The sequence below is a fragment of the Diadema antillarum genome, unplaced genomic scaffold, assembly GCF_040938485.1.
Source record: "Diadema antillarum isolate AM-2024a unplaced genomic scaffold, OU_Dant_1.0 seq00000796_RagTag, whole genome shotgun sequence".
Lineage (NCBI taxonomy): Eukaryota > Metazoa > Echinodermata > Echinoidea > Diadematoida > Diadematidae > Diadema > Diadema antillarum.
The window spans coordinates 179,097-199,989 of record NW_027271681.1 but is presented as its reverse complement, the minus strand read 5'-3'; the positions used below and the strand labels follow the sequence as shown (position 1 = coordinate 199,989).

The window sequence follows — 20,893 nt, the reverse complement described above, 5'->3', positions numbered from 1 at the left end:
CGAAACGGCGACCAAATGACTTCGGGGGGAGGTTATACGACGTATCATGTGAGTTAGTGACACCGAGGGCAGCATTGAAAAGCCCACACCACACATACATTGTACATATAGCACCACCTTTCCAATGCTATTGCTTTAATGCCCAGCACTATATAGTTTATTAGAATTATATTATATAAGTCTTTTTTCTTCCTTCAGCCCTATCTTGTGAAAGGATCTTGTCAAGATTTCACTCTAGCCAAGTATAGAAAGTTTCCAATTTACTATACAGCAGATAAACTGAGTGAGTAGGGATTTGGATCAAACAACAGACCGGGTTGACGATTTTTACCTTCTTTTTTTTTTTCTTTATGCAAATTTGCTGATATTCTTTGATTTAAAATTTTTTACAATTTGCTACTGTATTTCCTTGTTTGCCTGGTTTTTTTTTTTCCCTAACACAAGCTGATTACAATCAAATACTAAAAATCCATTAAAATATGCACAAACAAGATTTGCACTTCCTCTAATTCCGTTTTACATCATTGTCAAATGAGCTGCCATGATACATGCTATGAGGGCATCCATTTATGGGTCGGCAGTACTGAACGCTTTTTTTTTTTCGTTCTTTTACTTGCTTTTTTTGAACAATTGTCACTGCTGAAGAAGCCATTTTGGTTTATACACTTGGGTTGGTTTGACCTGCTTTCCTGGATGAACGCGGGTCATGTCATGGGGATGTGGGAGAAAGGAAAGGGAAACGCCTAATGGGAAAAATTTGGGGCCAAAATCTGCTTTTTACATGCAAATTTTCTTGGAATCTGAACTTGATACACTCGAGGTACTTCTATTGTCAAGAAGATGGCACCGATAAGTTCTTCTTTCATCCATCATGCAGGGGATGTATATCTATATAAATATATTGTTGGACCAGCACAAGCAGCTGGAAATAGTTTAAAAGCTTTTGATATTCCACATTACTAGCAGACCTGAACAACTCCTTGATCAAGGTAAAACTGGGCATTTAAAAAAAAGAAAATGTGCCCAAAATAGACACCAGCAGTTTGTTAAGCTAATACATCTAAGCCATTGCATATATGCATACTCGCTAGGGATAACGAAAATAAATTTGAATAGAAAAAAAAAAAGATTAAAAAAAAGAGTTGTTAAGTCATTACAAATGCATGATTCGATTGGGGTGATCGGGGTCAGAATCTGGGAGGGCTGGGCGGTAGGAATGGTCTGTTTGGGGGAGGGGGGTAGAGGAGGTTGTTAGTGTGGGCCATTGCTGTTGCGCTGGCCTAGTGGGGGGTGGTGTCGCATGATATCAGTGGACGAACCTTGGGTCGCAAACATCTTGGGGCCCTTCCGCAGCATGCGCTGGGCCTCGTCGAAGGTGCCACGAATGTCTTTGAACCACTGCACGTACTCTGGCTCGGACTGTACCAGAAATGGGAGGGAAGAAAGAGAGAGAGGACGTTTACATAGACAAGACATAAATAGATCGATTGATCGTTCGACAGATGAAATGGTTGACCGAACTTATGTCAGGATCACTTAACAGGTGGGTAGATAAAAAGATGATAAAAATCAATATATGATATGATACAAAATAACCTTACATATAGGCTTTGAGCAGTGGGTTGGAACCAGGTAGTTCATGTAATTCATTTTGTAAATTTAGTTTCATGTACAAAGTAGAAGATTAATGATAGTATATGTATAATTGTTTTACTATGTTTGGGGGGAATGCACCCTACAAGCATTGCTTCTTCAGCATTCCTCCCCATCTCCTACATTTTCTAAACTTCCAAATATTCTTTGTGCTTTTTCTTTTTCTTTTTCACCCTATCATTTGCATATCCATAAATTTCATTTATCATATTTTCTAATGTTGACATATATATGTACTAACATTTTATGTGAAAAAAAAATGTATTTACAAGTTCTGTTGGAGATGGAAAAATAAATGAATGAATGAATGGAAATGGCACTTTTAGCAACAGTTGTGTTGGCGGATATTTGGGTTGCATGAGGTTGCTTAGAAACCAGTTTCCATGGCAACAAATGGCTATGATGTCACACTCCAATACTCTCTCACCTCTGCCCTGAGAATGCAGGATTTGCCAGCCTTCATCTTCAGAGTGATGCTCTTGTATCCCTTGATCGTCGACTCCTCCACTGACATGACGTCCTCCAGGGCTATCACATTCTGCTGCTGGCACAAACAGACAGACAGACAGACACACACACACACACACACATACACATACAGAAAATGAGAGAGATTTTGTCAGGTGCACATCGACATACAGAGACAGAAAGGCCTGAATTCACGAAGGTAGTTTGAATCTACACCGTGGTTTATGCAAATTTCTTCTCCATAAATATGATTGTCAGATCGCATATGCCAATAGATGTCCAGTAACAGACGTGCATTGATGCGCGCATGTCAAAGGTACATCTATTTTAGGCCACGGTCTAAATCTGTACAATGATCTTAGTTTAAACCACCTTTGTGAATTCAGGCCAAAGAGTTGCAATGCCAGGTGGTGATTGCAAAACTTTTTTTGATTTTCAGCAACGTACCAGCCTCAACAGAGCTTGCATGGTTTTGTATGATGTCATTTGGATGAGCAGGAAAGAATGGCAGAGTTTTGCATTTATTTATTTATTTTTTTTTCGTGTGAAGGGGTTCTTTACTGTGGATATGGTCTTTAATATTTCTCTTCCAATGCACCCTACTGAGAAAACAATCTATTCCTGAACTGAGGCTACAGAGTATTTTCTTTAGTAAAAGTATCTGATATCAACTACACCTCTCAAAACTTAAAACTGCTCAGCACCATGCATTAACCCGTGAGGACGAGTCCCAAGTATACTCGGGCAGGTGTCTATGGGAATTGCGTGTTGTAGCAAAATCACACCGTCCTCAAAGGGTTAATGCATCAAAGTCTGACATCCTCCTACTTTGTGCTCTTCCACACCAGTTTTCATGTTTCTTACGAGACACTCTCACATTGTGATTTCCATCTACCGCACAATCACATGATGATATGGTCACATGATAATAACATGACCTATCCATGGCGAAACTAACATGATCAAGACATTTGTACCATATTGCAGATTGTTGGGGCAAACATCAGCTGCATTCGTCATGTTTAACAGTTTAAAAACAAGGATGGCGGAGGGTGGAGGGGGGAGGGGGGAGAACCCACCTGACTTGGACCCCTGTCGCTATCGCCGGACCACTCCAGGCGGTTGGGAAACAGGTAGAAGTAGCGTTTCTGCCAGGTGTTGAGGAAGGGGCCCCCCAGCCTGTGTAGGATGCCGTGCATGATGCAGTCCTTGCCTAAGGCGTAGACTGGGGGCAGGGAGACAGAAGCACACAATATGGCTTGAAATTGAGGCCACGGTGAATATTGCATTCAATTGAAATTGACTACAGCATTCAAGGACTTAAAAATCATCATCATATCACTCACAGGAAATCACTGATCCCTTTTAATGATTCCCTCTTTACAATGCTGCATTGATAAAGTGCAGTGATTCAGACACTACATACTGTATACGCCATATTCAGCAAGTCTAAATTTTTCCGTACTGAGACTTCAATAATTTTGCGACTGGTTAAATACACAATCACAGAGTACAGCAATAAACAAGGAACTGTAAATGTGCATGTCGCATTCATGTTGGGATCTGAGTTAATACTTTCACATGTCTTTAATTTCGTGAATAGCGCCCGACTCTCGACATTCACGAAAATAAAAACCCACAATATGGCGTATTCAGTGATGTTCTTTGCCGGTGCTTTCACGAAAGCACAGCCTCAAAACTAGCATATATGCATAAAGACATAGATAATTTGTAACTTGTAAAGTCTCCATGATAATCTTCTCAGGTAATCAAAGCTCCAAGACAGGTTTCATTCCAACTCTGAGAACTGAAATTTCGAGAAGTTTGGCTGCCAGTGTAAAGGATGAGCAAACGTAGTGAAGAGTTCTCAAAGTTAGAAGCATTGTTTACCATTTGCAGATGATATAAAAGCCCAGGTTTAGTGCTTCAAAATAGCACTAAAATGTGAGTTAGGGATAGAAACAACTAGTGCAAAAAAGTTTACCAGTGTAATCTATATCATGTTAAATTTAAAAAATGTAAACAATAGTTATAATAAAACTGTTTCTAGACTAAACTGTCTACAGTTATGTTTTAGTGAGAAAAATAGTGATATCTCCTCATATTTTAGGCTTTATTGCAAAATCTTTACATGGTAGGATGTTTTGTGATACAGCTGACCTACACATATGCATCAAATGTAATAACTCCGACATTTTATTAAATCACTGCTCCCACTGGTAAACAATACTTAACACTTCAAGGACTTTTGGGTTTTGTCAGCATGACTGCAGCTAGTGATACACACTCTCAGCTGGCTTACTTCCTTCGTCCATCTTCTTGGCCTTCCGCTTCATCTCCACCTTGTCGTGCTCCTGGTTGACCGTCTCAAATATCGTCTCAGCAATCTCCTGCTGCCACCTCTCTGAGATGGTCACCGGGAAATTCTTGTACAGCTCCTGGTCTGCCTCCGACAGCTGGACAAAGTTCAAGGTTGTCAAAAAAACATTCATTTATTTGTGTGCTTCTCTCTCTATAGAGGACTAATGAGTCATGAGGTAAGGTATGAAATTTGAGAATAGCAAACTTTGACTCATCTTTTACACTTTGATATAATAAGTTCTGACTGGTATGCATGTCAACCACTCAAATTTTGTAGCACAGCCCCAGTAAACATCAGATAAAACTAGGACACCGATGCACCTTGCATTCTTACATAACATGAAGCTAACCAAAACCATAAGGAAATGTGAGAGATGCTTGCAAAGACAAACTTTAGCTCAATTTGTTTGCAAAGAAACAGATTTGTAATGGGATCTATTTGACTCTCCATTTGTGTCATGGACTCTGAGATCCATACCTTGATTCCTTTTACGTCATCCTCGTCAAAGGATCCGATATCAAAGGCATCAGCAGCGTTGACCTCTCCTCGCGGTGGGATGAGAGGTGGTTGGACCTGATGGGGGTAGATTTGACATTCTTTGTGATTAGCATTGATATTATCACAGTTACCATGGCAATCAACATCATCATCACCATCCACATCACCATCACCATCACCATCACTAGCATCATCACCATCACCATTACAATCACCATCATCATCACCATCTATCACCATCACCACCAACATCATCATCACCATCATCATCACCACCACCACCACCACCACCATCACTATCACAATTTCCATCACCATCATCAACATCATCATCACCATCTATCACCATCACCACCATCATCACCATCACCACTACCATCACCATCACCACCATCATCATCACCATCAAAGATAACATGACCCTAATCTTCACAAAGACCATCATTTTCATTATCATCTTACAATTATCGTCTTCATCACCACCACCACTACTACCACTATCACAACCATTGGTGCGGTTCTTGATCCCAAATTCAACCACTCGCGAAATTGCCGTATAAGTCCAAATTTGGAAAATACATGATGAATACGGTATCATCTTGCCAAGACATGCAAAGAGATCATAAAGGTTTAGAGAGTCTCCTACGAAACCAGGAAAACTTTGAAGGCTGTGGTGAGCAGATGAGAGAACAAAATCACTTCTTCTTTCCTCATGGGAAGTGACAATGGTGTGACGAGAGACATGCTGTCATCCAATCAGCATTGATGTTCTGGGATACACTCAACCTTACCTTCTGGTAGTAGACTTGGTTCCAGTCTGTGGTCTTGAAGAAGGGATGCTCTCGAACTTCTAATGCCCTGTGGTGAATCAAATAGAAAGAAAGAAAGAAGAAAAAGGTCAAGCAAGGATCAAACATTTGTATTTAACTTTTCACTATGGAAAGTATTTGACATTCTTGCTCTTTGTTGGTTTTGTCACTCCATCGATAAAATGATTACATAACGCAACTGGAGCTTGAGAAGACAGGAAACCTTGTGGGCATGTGCTTGTATTGTAATCTCCCAGCTCTAATCTGCATCCTAATCTTGACGTCTTCAGACAAGTGTTTCAAGGTCCTCCCATGCCTCTGCATCTTGCTGCTTGTTTACTTCCTTCACATCTTCTCACAAACAACTCGATCGACTCTTATCGCATGACCCGTCTCCGTAAATAGGTCAAGAGGTTTGAAGTGAGAAACACTCGTGACACTATGACATCAATTAATGCTTACCGAAATTTAATAAGTAAGAGGTAAGTACACAACAACATTTCATCACTTGGTTCTCTGACATTACAGTAGAAGAGTACAAGTGTCATCCCCCACATCCTCTCCTGAAGGTCAGAAGATGCAACATTTCCTGTAAACAACATTTCAGTTTATTTCATTTCTATCATCACCACATTTCATTGAAGTTTAAACTAGTTTAAACATTTGACCCTTCATGACCTTTGACTGTAGCACAAGACCTTGGACAGCACTAAAACATCTAACCTATGAAACAAAAATGATGTAAATCTATATGTTGGGACCAAGTGTCGGCAAGTAAAAGATATTTGTTCGGTTGTTTTTTTTTTTCTATGTGAGAGTGTAATCCAACATGGAAGTGGACTGAATCTCATTAAATGTTACACATGACATTTACAGAACATCTTTTTGAGATAATGAGAAATCTCTAAAGAACTATGGAAGAGCATACAATTCTAAGAGAAATTTGAAGTTTATTTGATGAAAATTGGTTTTGAAGTGGCTGAGATATCCAAAATAAAGCAATCCTAATAAAAGGTGGGACCAATCATTTAGTAGGATTGTTTTGTTTTACTTTGTGTTTGGATATCTCAGCCATTTCAAAACCGATTTTCATCAAATAAACTTTAAATTCCTCCTAGAATTGCATGCTTTTTAACATTATTGCCATTTCAAAACCGATTTTCATCAAATAAACTTTAAATTCCTCCTAGAATTGCATGCTTTTTAACATTTCATAAAGAGATTTCTAAGTATCTTGCAAAAAGTTAAAAGCTGAGTCCTCACCTCAACCAATACTATACCATCCCTCTAAGGGAACTACTGAAAGAAAGGCACAGAACTGTAAGAAATTGATGGGTATAAAGGACACTCATACAGACTGCTTCGTTTACGTATTCTAATTTCACATGCTATCATCCCTTTGTTCAGCACAGACTCTTTTTTTTTATCTTCAGTAACTATGACATGGAAGAGATGAAGGGGGTGATGAGAAAAGGGCAGAACAGCATCTTGTGATGCCAGGTCACACAGTCAAATGGGAGGGGGAGAGAGAGAGTAGTAAATACAGGACATACCCCCTGCCTTGGCAGCCTAGTCTACTGGATACCTCCCTCTGGAGCAGGCCTTGTAGTAATGATCGCATCTCCTCGGTCATCTTGTCAGGGAACTCAACATCCTGGAGAAAAGAAGAAGAAATACACAGAGTCCAAAAACCATGAACACACTTTCTACACTCATTTAAATCAGTAATGATAACGTGTGTTTATAGAGCAATAGCAAAATATACTGTATACGCCATATATTTCGCGAGTCTAAATTTTCGCAAATCGAGACTTCCCGACGATTTCGCGAGTGGTCAAATTCGCGATCGTGGAGTCCTCTACTGAACAGAGAAATGTGTACGCGTACGTCATATTCATATCAGGATCAGAGTCAATATTTTCGCGTGTTTGTAATTCCGCGAATAGCAGTTGGCTCGCGAAATTCGCGAAAATAAAAACCCCGTGAAATATTCGCTGTATACAGTAGCTGAAAGGATTTCATTTCAATGTGAAATAAGATATTAAAGTGTACCAGTCCACAGTTGATTTATTCTACACACTTGCCTCTCAAAAGATAGCAGTAACAGATAATTCATCTCCAGTTTTCTTCACAAAACTTTGATGAGATGACAAAATGCAATTGCTCTATCTAGGCATACATTGCCAATGTATGTTGCCAATACCATAACACAGCTGGCATTTAGTTTTGAGACATGAGGAATTTTGTTCCCATTTGCTAACCATCACCTTTAATGATGACAGATTTTGATATCCTCTTGCCTCGTGTGTGAGTGTGTGTGTGTGTGTGTGTGTGTGTGTGTGTGCATCTGTCTGTCTGTCTGTCTGTCAGTGTGTGTATATGTGTGCTTCTGTGTTTTATTACGCTTGGCGACATTTTGACGACCTATGGGTGGGCGTATTCATGATTGATTTGTTTGCTATCTCTACACATCCGTCAAAGCGCGACTTTTGACCTTAGCGACTGCGGATCTGTGCCCAACCGAGGTCAGCTGAACCCCTAGAAGCAGCGATGATATTCCTCGGGGATCAGATCGCCTCTAACTTGTCTAACCTTCCCCCTTGAAGAGGTAATCCAACCCTAAAATAAATAAACTTCAAAATAAAGAGAAAAACGTGCCCTACAGAATGATACAAAAAGTGACAAAAATTGGATAAGAAATAAGGAAGATATGATATTTCGAAATTTCACATTTGTTTGGAAAACATTTTGTGACAGGGCCATATGAATATTCAAATGAGTAAGTTGATAATGTCATACCCTCACAATTTTTCATGTATATTATACATGAAATTCAGAAAAATTGTTATTTTTAACTAATATGAATAAATACATGTTGTCATACCAAGATATATCAGAGTTAACATTTGTCCTTTTTTGTTTTGGGTGGTTTTAAGGCAAGTTTTATATTCATACAGCTGAAATATGATATTTTTTTATTTCCATAAATGAAATGAACAAGATATTGTGAGAGCATGACATCGTCAACTGGCTCATTTGAATATTCATAAGGACTGGTCAAGAAATGTTTTCCGAAAAAAGGTGAAATTTTAACATGTCATATCTTACTTATTTCTCCTTCTGTTGGAAATATTTTTCTCTTTCTTTTGAAGGTTATTTATTTTTGGGGTGGATTTCCCCTTTAACCCCTGTGGAGTGCCCTCTCCTCTGTAGCCAGTAACCCTCTGGGTAGCTGCTCATGAGTTACATAACTGCACCACGCAATTTCTCCTTACAGCTCGATACAATCAAAGGAGTCATTTGCCAGAAGGAGGACAAAAGTCATTTCTAGCGTAATCTAAAACTTAGAGATTAAACTAGCGTGATGGTTTCATCGCCTACATCCTGATCACACGACCGGGAGATATCTCTTTCAAGCCCTGATTCACGACAAAGGCATTGCTCGTGGGCAAACTGCTTTTTCTCAAGGGTTCAATATCAGGCAGTACTGGAGTGGAGAAAATGAAGGGGTTTTCCCAGTGTGTGCCATTCGAAAGGTCATGGCAGAAACCCAAGATCACGGAATTCCCATTTTGTTTCGGGGTCTCACTAATGAAGTGACTTGAGAGCTGGGCAGGTTAGTTACCGCTGACCGACGATTCGTCATAAAAATGGTGAAAACATGATGGAGTAGTAATTTGTTCAAAAGAACTACAGCATTTGTGGCATGACATCATTTCAGGGACCCATTCTGAGGCACAGAGGGATGTAATAAGAGGGAGTTATATCATCGCTGGGGTGACAAGACCTTGTATCTGCAATTTTGGTGAAAATGAGTTTTTTGGATTAATGGTCAAATAATGGGTTAAGTGATGTTCTGTCCAAATCCCAGTTGTCTTACTCCAAAAATGAAGCCACAATGGCATGTCAAAGGAAAGGCCATCCCATTCGCCACAGTGCTATGGCCGCCATGTTTTTTGGCTCTCCTGAACATTTGACATTTTGTAGATACAAGGTCTTGTCGCCCCAGCAACGATATGTTACCGACATAAGACACCACTTTAAAGACACAGTGATTCCAGTCCTCACTTTATTTCATCCTGGTGAGTGGCATTTCTTTACCCCTCTAAAACTCTCATCGACATTGTACACAAACAAGTTACCATGGTAACAGGAGAGTTCAAATATGACTCCCTGTCAAGCTTGTGTCGAGTTTTAATAATAGAGTAAAATCAAATTGATAAACAGGTCTGTCAAAAGTAGACAGAAAATAAGATAGTTTGGAAATTTGAAGGTTTCACCCACATTAACTGTATATATTGTAAATGTTGAAAGAAATAAAGGAGAGTTCTATGCTCTCAATCAATCAATTGAAACCAAATAGTTATACTGGTCATAGGAAATATACAATTTAGCTGATTGAGGTGACTATGTCAATAACTCACAAATCTTCTTCAGTTTGTGTACAAAGATGTAATAAAGATCATCATTTTATATCATGATTTAGCACACTAACCAATTTTTTCTACTGGTCCAACCTGTCTGCCTGACCAGTGTAGGTGTCCAGTTTTTCCATCTTTTATTGGTTCCTTCCTGAAAAAGTTGCTGGTTCCGATAGTGATTCTTACTGGTCAGGGACCGTCGGACCAGTGTAAGTGTGCAGCATTGGATTTAGCAACTATAAGCCTTTTTCACTAATAATCATTCTTGCTGGATTACTGCACCATAACACAAATTTAATGGGGAGTAAGGAAGTTGTACTCTGTGATTTCATGTAAAACTTTCTTAACAAGTGTAATGAATGAAAATTTTTGTATACGTCAATGGGAGACTTGTAAGTTGTAAGTTTAATTTGCATATGTGGTTTCATTTTGTATCTGAGAAGACAGCGGAACAGAAGCAAACAAAAACATTCACATTCATTTAATATTTGTGAATCTTAGCTCCTCACAAAAGTTGCATGCCTACAAAAAATTTGTCTACACAATGCATTGACTGCCAGTCGCCAATTCACGTACGTTTCATGCCGCGAAAAAGGCTGCCAGCTCCATTTTGCAAAAAGGTCATGCCACGAATGTTTCTCTTCTTACACAACACTGCCACATATACGAAACGCAAGTGGCAGCTCCGGCTACGAAAGAGAAATGAGCGCAGATCTTGTCTCCATGAGAAAGAAAGAAAGAAAAATTCTGCAGTTTGCTTACCATAGTTAAGGTCATTCTGTCGATTTCATGCTTGTCCTTCGTTTTGTGCTGCCTGAATGGACTGTGCCTGCACAACATGAGATGAGTAGATCAAAACCAAATATTACAAGTTTGCCCAATGTGCTACAAGACAAATTCATAGGTGGGATGGAGGGGGGGGGGGGGGGGGGGAGAAAGATACAGATAAAGAGACAGATAGATAGATAGATAGATGACTTGATAGAGAGAGAGAGAGAGATAAAGAGATAGATAGATAGATAGATAGATAGATGACTAGATAGATAGAGAGAGAGAGATAAAGAGATAGATAGATAGATAGATAGATAGATAGATAGATGACTAGATAGATAGAGAGAGAGAGATAAAGAGATAGATAGATAGATAGATAGATAGATGACTAGAAAGAGAAAGCTAAAGAGATAGATAGATGGATAGATAAATAGATAGATGGATAGATAAATAGCTAGATAGACAGAGAGTTAGATAGATAAACAGACTATGCAAGATAAATACCTAGAGGGAGAGAGAGAATCAAAACCCAATATCAAACTTTGTGTAATACTCAAAGACAATTTCATATCAGAGACAAGACAAAGAGATATGTGTATGTATATATATATATATATATATATATATATATATATATATATATATATATATATATATATATATATATATATATATATATATATATATATAGATAGAGAGAGAGAGAGATAAATACACAGAGAGATAGATAGATAGATAAACAAACTATGCAAGATAAACACCTAGAGGGAGAGAGAGAATCAAAACCCAATATCAAACTTTGTGTAACACTCAAAGATAGATAGATAGATAGATAGATAGATAGATAGATAGATAGATAGATAGACAGACAGACAGATAGATAGAGAGAACGTGAGGGGAGGGAAAGAAATCAGAACCTGATGATCATATGATGGTCACAGTATTCATTTACTCTCACTTCAAGTTTTAATACCTTGCCAAACAGGCACATGGCAATTGACTGCACGCAGGTAAATAAAGAACAAATTACAATTCTGTAATATTCCAAATTGGAGGTGTCACATCAAAAATGCTCATCAAATTCTGCTTGATTCTTTTTTCTTTTGGTTTCTTTCACATATAATGATGACAACTTTAACCCGATGAGGAGGAGTCCCAAGTATACTCCGGCAAGTGTTTATGGGTAATGCGTGTTGTAGCAAAATCAGCCTGTCCTCAACGGGTTAGAAATTCAAAATTTTGAACAGATTGTTCAATTTTCCTCAAACTTTCAATGACGTATGCTACTAATGTTGCTGCATTTACTCAACAGACACATATATACATATACATATTTGGGTTTCATTCTCTTTTAAGAATGTCTTTGTGTCATTACAGCCACAATGGATCCCACCCATGCTCAAATCTCGCCGCTGCCCTCTGATTCTTCTTACCCATGGAGAAGTTTGAACAGCATGCATCCTAATGAGAACCAGTCGGCGCTGGAGTCGTAGGCAGTTCCTTTTGACAGTACTTCCGGTGCCATGTAGCCGTGGGTCCCTCTGTGGGCGGGCAACAGACAATGCATATTCAAATATTCAAAGTATATTCAAATGCATATTCAAATGCATATTCAAATACATATTCATGTTTTCAAATCTTATGTACAATTTTCCTCAAGGATCTTGAACTATGCCATTCCATTTACCTGATCCTGCTAAATGTATTTCCATCCTTCAGATCAAGATTGCAGACATTTGTCATTGCCCGAGAGGCAAGTTTGGGCAAGATTCACCCTCATTAGGAACAAACTCAATCATAAAGGTATGCAAAAAAATTGCTGGTTAATTCATTAAACAGAACCACATATAAGCTAAAGAAAGCTGGAGTTTAAGAGACAATTCATAACAGCAAATATGATGCAAATCTATGTCTATTACTTACACATACCTCACAGTTCAATAACTACAGTTACAATACGTTTCCTAAAACTACACTAGAAACTGGACTCAAACAATAACATGGCAAGGGAAAGATACATCCTTGGTGTATGATCTACAGAACACCAGATATGACTGAACTTTGGAAACTAGTCACACCAAATGTCTATAAAAAGAATATTACAAAAGAAATAAACAAAGAAGAAGTGTGTTGGTGGCAGGCATAGAGACAGACAGTCAGCACAGGCACAGTGAACGAGTCCTTGCTTCTAATCTACACTGCTGCATTTTACAATTTCCCAAAGTTTGTTTTCACGTAAACACGGCGAGATGGAACGGAACCGGAGGTTTAGATTAACTCGTCAGAGTTAGTGGCATTTACTGCTGATGAGGCGGATTAATTTCAGTCTGAGTTTACTTCTCAGAAGAGCTCTTGCATTCCACAGCAAAGAAAGAAAGAACAAAAAAAAAATAAGATGCACTCACAAATTTAGCCTTGCCCTCTTTCCAGAATACATCTAAGTACACTTTGCAGTTACGTTCAACATATAGATTAATTAGAAAACAAACTTGACAGAAATTTCAAACATTGAGCTCCTCCCACTGCCCTTCTGTCTAGAATTCAAAAACAATATTTCCAAATATGGTAGAAGCATCCAATATCAACTGAAGATCATCTCCAGATAGACGAAAATTGCCATTTACACTATGAACTTTGCCCTCTCGAATTGATGAGGAGGAGACAAAGGTCTCTATTACCAGTGGCAGATCCAAGGGGGGTGCACTGGGCGTGCCCCCCCCGCCCCCATTAACTTTGTTTTCTTTTGCGCTTAAGCCTTTCTTTTTCCTTTTTTCTTTTTTTTTTTCTAAGCTGATTAATCCCAGAAGTGGTAAGAGAAAATACCTGATAAGGCTTTTTTTTTTTTGCTTGTCAGCTGATTAAACCGGGAAGTGGCATCAGAAATATAAACTGCTTTGCAGCCCCTCCCTTTATAGAATTCCTGGATCCCCCTGATGACTATTTCTTGATCGATGTTTCAGACAAAAAAAACAACAACAACATTGGAGGATGACAAAATCTTTCATCCAGTGAAAGTTTAACAGGATCAGTTATGACGATCTATCGTTGTATGTCGTAAAACAGTAATCACACAACCTGTTCAAAACTTATGTTACCACATCCATCAATTCACTACTGGTCACGTTCCATCTACCAGCTAAACAAAAAGAACAACAAAAACAGCTTTATGCGGACTATCATCACTTTTTTTTTCTTCTATTTAATGATGAAGATCTCATCTGACTGACTGCAGGGAAATATAAACAAACCTACATACAGATGTCTACTCACTGTAATGCTGTAATCAAATGCTCTATCTACGTTTACATCCTTTTTTTTCTATTTCTCTTTTTGGAGAGGGATGGAAGAAAGGGAGGAAAAAAGATTTATCCTGGAATTTTCAACCTGAGAGAGCATCTACTTTGTGGCAAGAACTATAACAGCCTGAGAGACATACATGTGACGTATAAAGGAAGGTAGAAAGAGAAACCAAACACCATATTGAGGTCATATGGAGTTTAAATGCCCGATTTTATTGCACCACTGAGTGCGTTCGCCTGGCTGCAACGGCCCAGGGAGCGCCGCCATAAATGTCATCTCCGCGATGCGTGGCTTTGGCTCAGGATACTGCCGCACCGGCAATTTGCGAAATAATTTGAACCACAGGGGCACGGACTGTGTGACAAATTCACAGAATTCACACCCTACTGCCCTCCCATTAAAGCATTGCATACCCATCACATTAAAAAGTCTCCGCAGCGGTCTGCGCCCGAGATATGTGGTATGTGCGTATTTACCGATGCCTCTTTGCCAGAACTGACATGGCTGTGTGTGTGAAAGGTGGGTACATTCTACACAGAGACAGCGGCAGCTGTTGTACGAGGGACATAATGGCTTGTCTTTGTACATCCACACAATAATATTCATGTTGTTTGGTGTGGTGCTGGCAGAACTATTAGTAAATGCCTTGGGATTTTTGCTCATAGAGCAAGGGTGGCATGCCTCTCCACTGGTTGTTTATGACACACATATATAGCTTTTATCCACAGTACATCGTGGAGTGGTGTTGTATTCAAGAATTTTGTTCAAGCAACATAAAACACACTAACGCAAAAAAAAAAAAAGAAAGAAAAAAGTGACTGCATATGTCGAGCGTGCTAGCATGAATTTGTCTGCAAAATCACATTTTCTTGAAATTACTGTTCGGTAGCAATACATACTTCAAGCGTGAGCAAGCAGACAAGCACAATCAAAGAATGAAGAGAACTTATTTGCCTAGAAAGAGTACTTATATTTACCTCCGCCAAGGGAGGAGGTCATGTTTTCGTTACCGTTGGTTTGTTTGTTTGTCCGTGTGCAAAATAACTCAAAAAGTAGTTAACGGATTTGGATGAAACTTACAGGAAAGGTTGAGAAAGACACAAGTAACAAATGATTAAATTTTGGTAGTGATCCGAAAATTTTTTGGGAATTTATGGAGGATTTTTGATATTTTGACAGGTAGGGTCAATGAACTTGGGAGTTCAAGCTGCGCATTTTGAGGTTTTCAAACACGCACTAAAGTACATGCTCTAGTTTCTGCTGGGGCGAGGCGCGCCGTGCAGCTGAGGGTTTATGACGTAACAAAGGCTTCTATATTGGGAAATTGGGCGATTTTTGGGCATGTTTACCTATGGGTGGAAATCACTGATCTCTATGGAAGAGCCCAAAGAGCTTTTCCCCAGTGGTGGTGAGGAGAAAAATCTCTTTGGGAAGAGCAAGATCATCGGTGGAAAGTAGCTGCTTGGTGGAGGTCTGCACTCTCAGAGTGCTTTTCTAGTTGTATATTTTACTGCTGCTTCCCGTAAGTTTGATCACGTGCATGATGTGTGCCTTTACAGACATTGTACAGATTGAGTTTATTACTGTTCTTACGAGGAAGGACAGTAAAGGAAACATCTTTATTAAATGCACTGATACTTACACACTGGCGTGGGGCTTCTTGACGGAGAAGTCGCAGGCGAGCCCGAGATCCGAGATGCGAACGTGGCCGTTCTCGTCGAGGAGGATGTTGGCAGGCTTGAGGTCGCGGTAGACCACGTTGCGGACGTGCATGTGCTCGAGGCCGAGGATGATCTCGGCGGCGTAGAAGCCGACCTCCTCCTCGGAGAATACGCCGTGCTGGGACAAGTGGTAGTGGAGGTCGCCACCTGAGGCACAGGGGAGAATGGGGTGGGGGTGGGGAGGTGCATTAGTGTCATCTGATTCATTGCTGCTGTTTGCTTGCAGCTGGTGTTGATGGTGATGATAATGGTAATGGTACCAGGTAGATAGTGACGAAAGCAATGGCATTGGTTGTATCTGTGTACATAGGAGCTTGTTCGAGTGATGATGCCACCAATGATATATTAGTAGACTGGTTGAAAGTGATGACAGTGATGACAGTGATGACATTGATGACGATAATGATGATGATGACGATGATAATGATGATGGTGATGATGATAATGATGACAGTGATTATGATGATGATGATAGTGGTAATGATGATGATGGTGGTGGTGGTGATGATGATGATGATGGTGGTGATGATAGTGACAATGATACAAAGATGATCATTCTAATTGCTGTGACATCACATCGACAATGACCATGAGACCTCTACCACTGTGGTGCCTATGAGAAACTGTGATGTAGGGTAAAAAAAAAATAAAAGCATAGACCCTCCATATTTCTTTCATTTCCACATGAGTTTTCCCAAACATGTGAAGAGATCTATTTATAAACATTAAAGGACAACTTCTACAAGGGTTAAAGATAGAAACAGGGTTGATGAATGTAGTGGCAGCGAAAACTGCTGTACAGAAAACAGATCTGTCACTCCTACACAGTGGTTTCTCTACCTACCAGGCTCCTATGTCTTAAATACAAAACATGATGGAAGATGGTGGTATGAAGAAAAGTATGGAGGCCACCCTGGGAGATATCGCAAATAATTAAATTGCCCTACATCGACGTAAATAAGCACTGAATTGATCAGTGTTCTAGTAGTAGCCATGACAAAAGAAATCATGGGCATACATACTCGATACTCAAGTGCTTATTACGTCAATGTAGGGCAATTTGCTAATCAGTTGCAATAAAAAAAAAAAACTTGACAGAAGAACTTCATAAATTTGAATAAGACAGCAAAATACTTGTACAAAGCACACGTTGAGAACAAGTCAGCATTTAATCTATATAAAAATTGATTTGAGTTGAACAACTCTCCTGGACAAAAATCCTTTTGAACTGTAATCATTTCTGCGACACATAACTGCTGAAAATTGCACAGATGCTATCAGGACCGCTCTCGAGTCAAAGGCTAGTGCCGCAAGACACAGCGCTCACATGTGCAACAATTTTCAAAAGTTTGTAAGGAAATTTTTTTGTGTCCTTCTCCAAATATCCATCCACAATGAAGAGCTCATCTTACAAAACAAAACGTGGAGGCAGGACGGGAGAACAAGAGGACCCATCTCAACCTCCTAGTGGGGGATTGTTTTCCACTGTGCCGAGCCTGACTCAGAAGAAGCAGCGATAAGAATCTCTTCGATTCGCTGCTACCCCCGGGGGTAAAAACTTGTACCCGTTGGTTTAGCCCCTGCCAATGTTGAAATCAAACTCCCCATCTACACCGCCAATCCTCCCAGAGGTCCGGCCGCCAACAAAATGTTGACGCCCCCACAATCCTCCTCGTCCGTTTTGGCGGGCTTGTAACTGGTGGAGGGGAGGGCGGGGCCAGCGTTACTGGATATGCTTTGGGACCCGTATGAGTCCCTCTCAACACATATACTCATCAATCTGTCGTTATTGTGGTTTGTTTTTACTTCCAACATCTCTCATGGGCTTCTCTTTTGAGGCCAAAAAATCATGTTCTCTGATTCATTCGAGGTGTCACAAAGAGATGCATGTATAAGATATTCTTCAAATCAAAAACACATCATTCCACCAGGAAAAAAGGGCAGGTACTTCATCAATGTTCATTCGTAAAGTACACTACAGTGTTTTGACATTTCTGTATTTCTGTGTAACATGAACATACAGTATATCCCTTTAAAGTGTTTTATATCAAATCAGGAAAATGTACTTTTACAAATCTATTCTTGGTAGCATTGTTATTTCTCTTTTCGATATGAGTAGATATACGTGACCACTAGCATTCCAGACTTACAGTTATGTGTGTGAGATAGGTTAATAGTACGAGAAGTTACACATTGGCATCTACAACCTGTATTCTCAATCATCAACGCTCCAGATGAGATTTACATTCATATGTGAGACGGGCAAATAGAAAGAGGAGTTACATTTTGGCATCTAGAAAAATTAAGATCTTTACCTTCCTATGTTCTCAATGCGACTTCATGGCATGCACAAAATGTTCAGATAGTTAATACTTCTGAGCATAGTCTTCACTCATGAATACAAGTTTAAGAAAAAAATAAATTGACATGATTTTATGGGAGTTAGGGTCAGAGTGACATGACGTCTACATATTGCCCAGTCACAGCAGCCAATAAAAAGATCAGATTTTAAAGTACCCACCAACCTATGTTATTAGCTAATACCAAGCAAAGTGCTATGGCTACACCCAGCCCTTTAAAGGGTCATGGGTAATGCACTCACATGTACCTCACACTGCCAAAGATCTACCTTGAAGGAAGAGGAAGCTAAAGGGTAATGGCACCAACTGATGATGAGAGGTGTTGTCAGCTAGTGGTCAAGCCAGTGGTCAAGTCTGAGAGGTCAGTTAAACCTGTCATCACAGCTCACTTTTGAGGAGGTGCACGAGGGCAATATTTGGACTTTCAGGACAAATGGACAAGAAGGTGGACAAACAACTGCTCAGCTTGGTCCTTGCTATCATAAACCTGACATGGTCAAGTGTCAGTCTAGCTGGTCAAGAAAGATACATGACCAGTGAAACATGGGGGGGGTAACAGACTGACACTTTAGGTCCTTATAATGACACAGCCATGAAGAGCATTGCGCAAACATATTCTGGCCTGTGGCAAACAATTTTGTGATTAATTTGGCACAAGGCTCAGAATCTCAATACATCTATTGTCCTATCCAGGTCAATGGGCTTGATATTACGCAACAATGCAGTGATTTTTCGCAAATTGCTTTGACTTTCTCGCAGAGCAATGTGCATCCTATAAGTCGCTGAGAGTGTTGTGGTCCATTTGAAACCGAGACTGATACTGCAGTTAAATCAACCATGCATCGGATATCTTTGGGCTTGGTTCAAGCACAATGAAAGAGAATCAATTTCATACACACCACTTAACATCTATTCTAACTTTCCCTGATATGAAGGGTCACAGAATTGCTGATAAAAGTTGCATTACTATTAAATATCAAATTGCAGGTCAGAAGGCCCTTCACTGCAAAACACCAGTGAAGACCTTATACAGAAAGAGAGCTGGTAAATTGCCCAAATGAAATTCACTTCTTCATTCCATTCGACAAAGGTCATAAACAAAATATTCACATCAAAATCAAAATTCTTCGGACAAGTTTTGGTAACTTGGACACATCAAAAATACTTCATAGATCCTACTTTGTGTTTGCTTTATTTTCAACAAATTTGAGAGCTTCCTGATATTTGAGATAGTAATGACATGCTAATATAAGCCTGGAATATCTGCTCAAAGGTGGGAAACTGCATTCTCTCATTTGCGGAAAGGGAAAATATGTATGTATAATTGGCTCTGTCCTTGTCCCAAGCTCTGTTTCTGTATCTTAATCTCTTATAATTCTGTATATTTCTGTGATTTATATTCATTCATGTTAAGGGTGTACTTGCCACAAGTTCTGTACTAAGAGATGTGCCCCAGCATGTTCAAAATGATCGCAATAATATTTTAATGTATAATGTATTGTTTGCTGGAAATAAAGGTCATTGAACCTAACGCTAAACCCAAATTTTACTCAGGGCACATACTAATTACACATTAGTTTGAAAAAAACTAACAACAACAACAACGGTCAGTATCTCGTTTTTACCGTCGCCTACAATGAAGATGTAGCGTACTTACCATTCATGAGGTCTAGAATGAAACACAGTTTGTCTGGGGTCTGGAATGCATACGTCATGCACACGATGAAAGGGCAGTCCGTCTGCATAGAAGGGAAAAATTAGTACAATTAAATACTTTTTTTTTTCTAAATCAATGGATACAAGAAAGCGTTTCTGTAGTCACTGTTTTTGAGCTGTAATGCACATGCCACAAAACAAAGTCACTAAAGAAAGCATAGGAAAGTTTTACGAGTCTGTTTGTGTCACAGAAAAGCCCCCTCCCCCCCCCTCAAAAAAAAAGAAAAAGAAAAAAGCATGGAGACGACAGATGCCCAAGAATCCATTTTTAGGCACGATGGGAAGAAGTTTTCAAAGAGAGATAATGCTTGTGTCACTTCCTTTGAAGGAAAGAGTCAAAACTGACATTAACATTCTTACGAGATAAACAGATAGTTCTCCCCGCAAATCACCACTTGAAGGCCCACGGAAAGAAACGTCATCCAAAGTGGGCACGGCAGGGGAGGCCAGAAACGACCGTGCCTTTCCGTCCAAATCTCTCGCAGTTCTAAATCATGTCGATAAGGGGGGCATGAATTTATGATCATGATTTTGTGGATGTCCTGCTAGTAGAATATGACGAGGAAGTTTTTATATTCCTTCAAGTTTTTGGTCTCTTTTTTTTCCGGGGGGGGGGGGGGGGGGTGGGCAGGGAGTTTTTTTTTTTTTTGATGTGGGAAAGGACAGAGAGACTGTAGAAGAGTGAGACAAAAGAGGGAACGGCTGAAGGGAAAACGGATTTGCAGTGTTCTGGAATACAGCTCTCATCAATAAATCTGGCCATGTGTGCTGAACTTCACGTGGGCTGCAGACTACAACAGTCTTTAATACATGT

General features: G+C 39.6%; 1 protein-coding gene across 3 annotated transcripts in view; it reads right to left on the bottom strand.

Moving 5' to 3' along the window:
• LOC139739331 (G protein-coupled receptor kinase 3-like) overlaps window positions 1–20,893 on the bottom strand; it is a 116,698-nt gene that overhangs the window by 7,340 nt on the left and 88,465 nt on the right. For 2 of the 3 annotated variants that reach the window (XM_071649947.1, XM_071649948.1), the window contains exons 10-20: window positions 20,021–20,102; window positions 15,925–16,150; window positions 12,416–12,523; window positions 10,974–11,040; window positions 7,344–7,444; window positions 5,773–5,839; window positions 4,961–5,056; window positions 4,424–4,577; window positions 3,201–3,346; window positions 2,081–2,194; window positions 1,320–1,419 (exon numbers count right to left, since the gene is read on the bottom strand). In XM_071649947.1, the coding sequence (XP_071506048.1) occupies window positions 1,320–1,419; window positions 2,081–2,194; window positions 3,201–3,346; window positions 4,424–4,577; window positions 4,961–5,056; window positions 5,773–5,839; window positions 7,344–7,444; window positions 10,974–11,040; window positions 12,416–12,523; window positions 15,925–16,150; window positions 20,021–20,102 (1,261 nt within the window). Of the gene's footprint in view, window positions 1–1,236; window positions 1,420–2,080; window positions 2,195–3,200; window positions 3,347–4,423; window positions 4,578–4,960; window positions 5,057–5,772; window positions 5,840–7,343; window positions 7,445–10,973; window positions 11,041–12,415; window positions 12,524–15,924; window positions 16,151–20,020; window positions 20,103–20,893 lie in introns of those variants that run through there. The other variant, XM_071649946.1, reaches the window with a different exon arrangement.